The 9529-nt window shown below is 55.5% G+C and overlaps 1 protein-coding gene across 1 annotated transcript in view; it reads right to left on the bottom strand.

Moving 5' to 3' along the window:
• LOC104618186 (aryl hydrocarbon receptor-like) overlaps nucleotides 1-9522 on the bottom strand; it is a gene marked incomplete at both ends in the record, with an annotated part of 10282 nt that extends 760 nt beyond the window's left edge. Inside the window, 8 exons of the mRNA XM_010283713.1 lie at nucleotides 54-825; nucleotides 1526-1667; nucleotides 2002-2111; nucleotides 2236-2438; nucleotides 3248-3378; nucleotides 3628-3751; nucleotides 4723-4812; nucleotides 9511-9522. Of these exons, the coding sequence (XP_010282015.1) occupies nucleotides 54-825; nucleotides 1526-1667; nucleotides 2002-2111; nucleotides 2236-2438; nucleotides 3248-3378; nucleotides 3628-3751; nucleotides 4723-4812; nucleotides 9511-9522 (1584 nt within the window). The remainder of the gene's footprint in view (nucleotides 1-53; nucleotides 826-1525; nucleotides 1668-2001; nucleotides 2112-2235; nucleotides 2439-3247; nucleotides 3379-3627; nucleotides 3752-4722; nucleotides 4813-9510) is intronic.
• Between the last annotated feature and the right edge of the window lie 7 nt (nucleotides 9523-9529).

Here is a 9529-nt window from a genome sequence, read left to right as displayed (position 1 = left end):
TGTTCCCACAGCGGAGCAGGGGGCTGGCCGGGGGCCATGCCAGGCTGCAGCACATTCTGGGGCAGGTACTGCGAGTCCTGGGCCTCCACGTGGGCCTGGTACGTAGCAGTGCCTCCACATGGGCTTGGGGACGTGCCTGGCAGGGGACAGACCTGTTGTCCTCCCTCGTGCTTGCTCACCAGCGTGGTGTGGATGTAGGATAGAATATCGTTGCTGGCAAGGCAGTCGTTCAGGGATGGGGTGTGGTCGGGGTCCATATTGACCATCACCCTTTTCTCATCCAGCAGCAGGAGCTCCAGGTCTTCAGCATTCAACCCCAGGCCCTCCAGTGCACTGAACAGCTCACTGTTGGAACAGCTCTCATCACTTTTAATTGAGAGTGAGTCCAGGGTGGCCAAGAGAGGGTCCTCCTGCTGCAAATCCACCAGCTCCTCTTTGAGATTGCCCCCGCCTGAAGAAGCTGGAGCAGCGCCCATACGCCAGGCATCTCCTCCTGAATCCAGCAAGGACACATCCTCAAGGTGGTCCACGAAACTGCTGCTGAAGGAGCGGTTAGGTGTGGGAGCTGGGTGGGAGGCGTACACCGCCTTGTCCTGCTGCATCACAGCGCCCAGCAGAGAACTGGGGTCAACACCATCCTTCTGGGAGCGCCCTCCATGGCTGTGGGAGGTCTTCTTGGACTTGCTGGTTTTCCCTTTGCTCTGGAAAGGGTCAGGGAAGCCTGGGATAGGGTAAGCGCTCTGGTATAAGAGCGCTTCTCCTGTAGCAAAGGTAAAGGGAAGATGCATGGACCGTTTCCGAAGGTGCTCTCCTCCTTCTTCATCTCTGCAGGGCAGGAAGAAGAGACCAGGGCTTATATATGCACAAACACACGCCATGAACGGCTTCTGCAATGAGTAATTGTGATTCCTGCAAGCCAAAGCCCCTTTGCTATGACCACCATCCACGTACCGAACAAAACCACACTAATATACATTTATGTATGCTTTTACGTGCAAATACACAGACGCATACATATTTTTATATATATGTATATATATACACACATACAAACATGTATCTGTAGCCTAACCAAGCAGATATTTGAAATGCAAAGGGTAACACAGCTCTGCCAGACAGGAGTCACACCTTTGCCCTGCTCATCTATGCTGCAGCCCCACGTTGGGCCGCTGCCATTTTTTTTTTGAGGTCCTTGCTGCTCCTGCACCTGCCTGTCCCTACAGCTGCTGGAGAGCAGCCACCAGTCTCCCCAGGCTAAGTCTGGAGCGGTGCCCAGGACACTGGGGCAGGGATGTGAGGTGCAGGGCACTGCTCAGCACTCTCTCATACTTGCAGGGTGGCCTTGCAGAGGGGGATGTGGCTGAACAGCATCAAAGCACAGTATCCTACGGCTGCTCCTTTAAAATGCACAAGAAGCAACGACAAATCGAACACCCTGCTCTGCTTGGGGCGTCCCAGAGCCCACACCGATGGAAGAAGCCAGCCTGTCCCCATCCCAGCCAGGGCTGGGCCAGCCGGCACTCACACGAGGGGTCTCTGCGTGACAATGATGTACTCGGGCTTGCCGTTCTTGTAGACCAGACGCGCGTTGGCCTGCACCCACTTCCAGCGGTTCTCCTTCGTCAGCAGGCGGAAGACTGTCAGGCCGCTCTCGCCCGTCTTCATCACTGCCGAGAGGAGGAAGCACGCTTGTCGAGGGCTGTCAGCATGGCACTGGAGGCAGGGCTGCCCCCAGCGACGCATGGGGAAAGAGCCGCCAGGCTCCACACGGCAGCCAGCGGAGCTGCCCATAGCCCAGCCCACTCCTCAGCCTCAGGGGTGGGCACGACTCCACCCCAAGCTCCCTGCAGTGACAAGAGCATCAGAGGAAGGCATAAAGCAAAGCATCCTATGGGGAAAGAGCCGCCAGGCTCCACACGGCAGCCAGCGGAGCTGCCCATAGCCCAGCCCACTCCTCAGCCTCAGGGGTGGGCACGAGGGACCACGGGAAGAGACTCTCACTCCTGACATGGTTTTCAGCACAGTACAGCATGTCGGCAGCGTGGACGAACTGGTAGCCGGTGCCACACATCCGCAGCTCCGCCTCGGTGTAGCCCAAAACGATCTTCCCCCTGCGGGAGATGGAGAACGGACCCAGCTCAGAGACGAGCCGGGGTGGGACATCACCCAGGCAGGGTATGGACTGGCAAGCTGGAAGCCCGCAGCATCGCCCCTCAGATCGGCTCTGCCGCTTACTTGGCATCGCAGGCCAAGGGGGTGAAGTCCAGCTTGTGCTTTGTCCTGAAGATCATGTTCTTGGTTCGGATCTGCAGGATGGACGGGGGCTGCAAGGGGGTGGAGATAGCGAAGAGAGCGAGCTGGGGTGGCAGTGCAGACCCGTCTTCAGACCTTTTGTTCTGCCCATGAAGGAATTTCAGCCTGCCTTGCAGGTTTAAAGCCTGGGAAGAGAAGAAAAGCTCAGTGTCACACAGAAAACTGGGTGGAGAGAGACGAGAGGGAAGAGAGCTGCACGGAAAGCAAGCCACATCGCTGCAGAGTCGATGCAAATAATCCCTTGCGACTTGTCCCTTGCGACTCCAGTGCTCCCCACTAAAATAAGACGGAGGATCAAAGTGACGCTACGCCGAGCTCCCCGTGGCAGCAGCCCACTGCCGGCCCGGGGCTCGGACGCACAGCGGCTTGCAGGACCGAGCACAGGCTGCAGTTGCATCAGGGCATCGCGCAATGCACAGGCTGCTGCATTTTAACCGAGCTACATCACAGCCCCATCAGGGATCACAGTATTGCTTCTAAACAAGGGACAGCCAGGAATCTTTCTTTGTATTGAGTTTCCAGACTAAAGCGGGATGAGAGGGAGAAACAGAGTCCTTAGAGCTGTGGTTCCGAAGGCAAGAACCCCATTAACTTGCAGCAGAGCAGAGGAGGGATGAACATCACCTACTTGGTCTTAAGAGACGCCTTTAACACAAAAACCTGGGAAAATATGTGGAAGAAAAGCACTTCTGTTCAAGATTGAGCATCTCTGAGAAGAGAGGAACAAAACTCACACAGAGAGGTTGTAGGTACAGACCAAACCTATGAAAAATAGCAGAAATAGCTCCTTGTTGAGACAGGCAGGTGCCGCACGTGGCAGAAAGGAGTGCCGGGTCTTTCAAGGCCAACTTTTATGCTCCAGCAGTGGCACGGACCCCTCGGGGTGAGCCTGCACCCTCCTGCTGTGGAGGTTGCAGTGCAGGTCTGTACTCACGAGGAAGCCGGAGGAATTATCCAGGAGGCAGCGAAAGCGGCACACGAAGCTCCTTTCCAGAAAGGAGGAGTTTTCTGGGGGCAGCTGATCTGGCTTGTAGGTGACAGCAGAAGAGCTGAGACTCTTCCCTCCTGTAGGAGAGAGGGACTGAAAGAGGAGCAAGCAAGGGTCTCCAGCGAGGGCTGGAGGTCCCCAGCATCAGGGACTGCGGCAGTTTGCAGAGGACAGCAACAGAAATGCAGGGAAAGCCACGATGTTTGGATGAAGCCATGGCTTGAGCCACAAGGACGCAAGCCCCCTGCAAGCTGGGCTCCCCGGCACACGTGGGGAGCTACACATCTCGTGCCAACCAGGACGCCTGGCTCCCAGCCTGTGTTTACCTTCCGCAGAAGGCTCACCCTCGGGAGCGTGGGGTGGGTTGAGCGCCCAGCGGAGGTTGCGCCTGAATTCCTCCTGGTCCTCGGTGTGGATCAGCTCAAAGACGCTCTGGTGCATGACATCTGTCTAGAGAAGAAAAGTAACGCGTGAGCTCTGTGGCCTGCCCCCAGGTGACAGTTTTCACATCCCACCTGGAAACAGCCTGTCATAACCCCAGCTGACCATATCTCACCCCATTTCCCTGGTGCTCCACTAGGTCCCTGGCTGACTGAGGGACACCTTCCACCAGAGCTGATGCTGGTGGGAACAGACAGCACATCTAGCTCTAAGGACCCCTTGCCCATGTTGGGCCAGACCTCCCCTCCCCATCCTAAAGAACCACTAGCATCAGCAATACAGCTCCGCTCTGACACGCTTGTCCCTGTAACACGGTGTCCTTCAAAATCCTACCGCTGACTTATGGGATGAGACGAAAACGTGAATTTGGGAACAAAACAGCAGCAAAGCCACCCCATTCCTACACTGTTCCCAAGAGAACAAGGCACCTGCTCCGGGACTTGCTCCCTCTGCCCAGCTGGGCAGTCCTCATCTACTCCAGATGTTGGGGAAAGCCAGCTGTGTGGGAGCAACAGCAAACCACAGTAACTGAAGGACTGTAGGCAAGTCCCACTTCCCCGTAAATCTGACCTACTGCCTTCCAGGTTACCCAGGTGCCCAGATAACCTCAAAGCATTGGAGCCTTATGGGATTTACCAGGGGTCACCCAGGGAAGCGGGTGCCCAAAGGCAAACTGGGCAGGGAACCCCAGATGTCTCACCATGGCATTACACAACAGGGCCATGAACCTCATAGCCTGTCAACATGGCTGGTGGAAAGCATCTGTGGGCTAGCGGAGTTGTGTTGATACCTCCCAGTGACCACATCTGGCAACATGGGGTCCAAATTCACAACACCAAGGAAAAGGCCCATGCAGCCCCCCCAGACCCTATGGTCTCTGCAAAGCTTCCTCTCTGCAGGGAACTTGGGGCTATTCACCACCACCACGGAAAAACCCAGACTGCAAACCCACCACAGCGACCCTGAGGTGTCCCACCAACCTGATGAAACCCCAGATAGTCCTGAATTGTATGCGAGGAGTAAAATATCAGTCCTTCCGATGTCACCACCAGCACGAAGCCGTTGAGCGCCTAGGAGCGAGAGGAGATCAGCAGGTACGTGCCATGTTCACCTCACTCTTTTCTAGCAGGGCAGCAAGTTCCATCCTGCTCAGACAATGGTCACCCGAGCCCTGGCTGGTCCCAGCAAGCAGGCAGCTGAGCCGCTGCCCCACCAAGAGGAAGGTGCAGGGCAGGAGACAAAGCACAGGAAGCCTGTCCCAATGGCACCTCAGTGCGGTTAACAGCGGGTGCTGCCCTGGCTCTCACCAAATCCCCCAATGCACTGTTCAAGTGGTTTCTTGGTTCCAAACCCTTGTGCAGGATGGGAACAGCACCAGAGACCTCCATCCTTGCAATTGCCTCTTTGCACGTACCTCGTCACGGTGCCGGAGCGCATGCACCTAAACCACGGGTTTTCGCAGACCTGATGAGTCTGCTTTGCCTGGCAGAGGTCAAGGCCTGCAGCTCATTCTCAGATTATCCTCTGCTCTGCCTCGCTTGGGCAAACTCCACTAAAGGCTGGACAGAGAAAAATGGGGACCAACGCTGGCAGAGCTATGCTCACTGAGAAAACAGACAATACCTTCTACTGGGTTTCTTTGAGGTCACTTAGCTCTTCCGTACAGCTGCCTGAGCATATCCTAATCCAAACTGATGGAAAACTTTGCTTTCATCCCAGGAGCATTTGCTCAGACTCAGATTTGGACATTTATACTCATCCTATGCGAAGAGCAAATACAAATCTCAGAACAGCTTGCAGAACGAAACTGGACGCCATCAGGAACTGGTCCATTCTGGTATTCTGGTGGAAACAAGCCTTTCCGACAACCTTGAATCAAAAGAGCGTTTCATGTCGGCTGCATTAATGCTGACCTGCGTCTACCTGGGCGGCTCTGCTCATGTAGCTCCCATCCTCCCCGCAGCCTGGGAGGGTCTCAGCAGCCATGTGCGGCTTAGGACAGCATGAGCCTGGAAAAGTGGGGGTTGCTCCGTGGAGAGCAAACCTGCCGCAGATCACCGCATGCTGCCGGCGTTGGCTGAGCGCTCCCTGCTGCTGCTTGGCCCATGTGGATGGGGCTACGCCTGCAGGTTTGGGAGAAACCCAGCCAGCTCCCGGCCTCGTTCACGTCCCTCCTGTTCTCCCCAGTTGCCAGAGGAGAGGCCTGGAGAAGGACTGTGGTGTGCCCGTGCGGGCTGCCGACAGGCGAGGAACAAGGGACCAGCCTAGAGGTGTTGTCCCCACTGCCTGCTCCCTCCTCCTGCCCTTGCTTGCCCTGAGGTCGAGGTGGCCAACCCAAGGCTGCAAAGAGCTTTCACCAGTGAAAACAGAAAGGCTGAAAGCTAAAGCATAAGAGTTTGGTTCTTGAAGCTGTAACGAAAAGGTCCGGTTTCTGGAAAGCCATTTTCTTCCAAAAACAGGAGGACACACCGAATCTGGTCCCTGGATTTGGGTGAAAACTGCAGAATCACTGGTTGACCTCAGAGTACTTTTTCTTTTTGGCAAATAAATGATTAACCCAAACACGTACCCAGCGACAACCTGCTGCAAGGCACTCATCCGACCTGCACAGCACCATCCTTCCAAAGCACCACATGGCAGCGAAAGGACCAAGCACCGGTGCTCGTGGGCTAAAGGGCATCTGCAGCCACCCATGCCTGGGATGCACTCGTTAGCCACCAGACACTCCCACCCACGCTCCTCTTCCTCTGGAGCTCTCCCTCTGCGTGGTGTACGGATTTACACACCGCAAACACCCCAACCCGGAGCACATGCTCGTTCATGCATGCCCTCCACCTCAACGCTGGCCTCTGTTGTCACAAAATAAACACTCAAGCTGCTTCGCCCATGCAAGCTCGAAGCACTAAGCCCTCCCCACAGAAAACAGCAAATGCAGCCATCAATCTGAAGTTTCTGATGTATTTTTAATGCTACACAACTTACGTATTTTACAGTTCACTTGCCCTTCCATCCTCTCCTCAGGACTGCAAAGTCAACATCCAAGGGAGCATTGCGCTCCCAGGCAGGAATGGGCTGAGCTGATCGGAGCCTCCGTCTTCCTCAGAGGGGCTTATTCCTACCAGCTTAACAAATTTAGGAGGTGATCGGTGTTTTCTCTGAGTCGGCAGCCCCAGAGCTTGCAGGACAGGACCCAGGAGAAAGGACCAGGGTGCTGGCTGATGGTGTCCTTTGCACCTGGAGATCCATGAATAAGAAGGTGCAGAGGAGCTTCCCTACCAGTTTGGGAGTGCAGCTGCTGTCCCAGGAGCCCTGGCTTTTCATCCCTGCTCCCAGGCACCAGGCAGGAGCTGATGTGTGCGAAAGCACGGCTAATACAGGCACCAGCAGGATCCGGAGGAGCACCCCAAAGCGCTCCTAAGCGCGGCAGGCACTGCGCCAGCCTTTGCCGACCGTGGGGGAGAGCCCCGGTGGCGCAGAGCCCGGTGCTTTGAAGACCATGTCGTCACCTTGCCAGGGCTGGGAGCAAGCCCACAGGAGTCTCCCCCTGACCCCGAGTGGTAGACGTCACTCTGTGACTCAGTTTCCCCAGTTCTGAAACAAACCCTATAGACTAAACACCTATAGCAAACACTTTCAAGCCCATGGTGCTCCCTAAGAGCAAAGGTCATGAAAACACAAGAAAATCATCGGTTTAGCTCTCCAGAAGCTGAACAGCTTTCAGAGATGTGACAGCACCATCCGGCCATCCCTCCCTTAGGGCAACGGGTCCCCGGCAGGGACACTCCTGCCAGCTCCAAGCAGGACCCCGCTAGAAGGCAGGGCTCCTCCTGAAGCATGGACCTCCTCAGAAGCCCTATGGCTGTCCAGAGCCAAAACCATCCTGTACCACCAACCTGGCTGCAGGCAGGGAAGCCACAGTAGCCAGCCCTGGCCTGTTTCCCCCACTTCATAAAGTATAGACATCAGGACTAATTGGGGTCTAGCATGTAGCCTCAGCCAAGTCCAGCTATTGTTGCTGCCAACTCCTGTTTCATTGTCCAGGTCGGTTTCTCCCCCCTCTCCTTCCCTTTATTCTGGGCACAAATGCTCTCTATTTACTGGGGTTGATCCAGTGTGTGGGAATCTGCTGCAGAGGTTAATTAGTGCTGCCAAACGCACTTTAACCCTTTGAGCAGCTTCAGAGTCATTGCTCTGCCACGGCAGGAGCAAGCAACGTCTTGCAGCACTCTGTCCTTCCCTAACTGCACTGACCAGCAGGCAGATTTGATACCCTGCAGCCAGCGACATGTACCTGCACCGCTGTGCACCTGGGCAGAGGTGGTCCACCCAGTTCTCAGCCTTGCTGAGGCCTTTCACGCTTAACCTCAGTTTAAGATACCATCTTCTGCTGAGATTGCTGCAGTACAGAGCCTTGGTGGAAAAGGACAGACCAAAAAAGTAAGGCTGGAAAATTAGAGGAGGGAAAGGGGAGAACCAGGGTGGACCACAAGATGAGACAAAGGAAGTTTGGATGTCCAAGGTGACAGACCGGGTGGAAGAGGTTTTATAAACACGTAGGAGCATTTCCTTGGGGCACAGAGGCAGGTCTTGAGCCCCTGCCGCGTCCAGCATCATGCAGATGGACCCCTGCGAGAGCCAAACCTAAACCCAGAGCTTTTAACACCCAGCTTGGTACCTCTGAAAGAATGGCATCAAACTCTGGGAGGAGTTAAGGAGCAGGACATCAATCCCCAGCAAGCCCTGCTGAGCACGGTTTTGTTATAGCCACAGTGGAAAACCCTCAGGTTTTTGGTTATTAACCAGCCTGGCTTTAGCATTTCTCTCACTAGGGACTGAGACCCTGGCTCCCCAGCCCTCAGGCAGGACAGCAACTACACTTACTGCCGAGAGAGCTTTTGGATGGGAGCTGGGGCTGACCACCCCGCTCCGGACGACAGCGCCGCTGCCTGTGCCTGGGTGCCAGGCGCGGAGGCGAGACCTGCGTCCTCGCAGGACCCCGCGCTGCCGGAGCCTGAGCTCTTGCTATTCACTGCGCCCGGTCTGTAGACAGGAGGTCACCTCCTGGCGTCTCCGAATAAGCCGTGGAAGCAGCAGGCTCAGCCCAACCGTGCTGCAGCATCACCAAAGGAACCAACTATAGGCCTCTCGCAGAGCTCCTGGGATACATCCACGAGCCCTGCGTATATGGGCTGAGCATATGGCCCATCAGCACCTACCTATGTGCTCGGTGTCATGCATCACTGCCTGAAAAATCAGGGAAGACTTCCACCACGTTTTCCTCCCTGTTTTCACCAGTGTTTGGACAACAACCCCGAGCTGGGACCGGGGTGCCCATGTTGAGAACCGCACTCAAAACGTCTTGCTCTGCTTGGGTCCCGTGTCACACCTATGGCCCGTTTACACACCAGGGCAGAGAAGTGGAAGAGCTGAATCTCCGTACTCAGAAATTCAGTGCCGCTCCCACCAAGATGGGGCGTTTCTTACACACAGACAATTAACAGATGGCAATTTTCTCCAGGAAGGATGGGAAAAGGAAGGGAAAAGCAACACATTTTCTGCCCCAGGGACCTGAAGAGGTCTTAAATCTCTGCTCAGTCAGGAGCACTATGAGCTACACCACATGAAATCGCTGCTTTGCCAAAACATCCTGCAATCAGTAACAGAACAGCCGGCTCTTTGGGTAAAATTCAAAGGAGCTGAAAAGGGGACAAGAGGAAAATCCCTTGGAGGCGTCTGCCAGGGAGAGGTGGCCGGGGAGGAGCACTAACCTGTAGTAGCAGCTCGCCC

Source organism: Phaethon lepturus, unplaced genomic scaffold (genome assembly GCF_000687285.1).
Source record: "Phaethon lepturus isolate BGI_N335 unplaced genomic scaffold, ASM68728v1 scaffold15913, whole genome shotgun sequence".
NCBI classification, from domain to species: Eukaryota; Metazoa; Chordata; class Aves; order Phaethontiformes; family Phaethontidae; genus Phaethon; species Phaethon lepturus.
The sequence above is the reverse complement of the archived record's forward strand: the minus strand, read 5'-3'. Positions and strand labels throughout refer to the sequence as shown.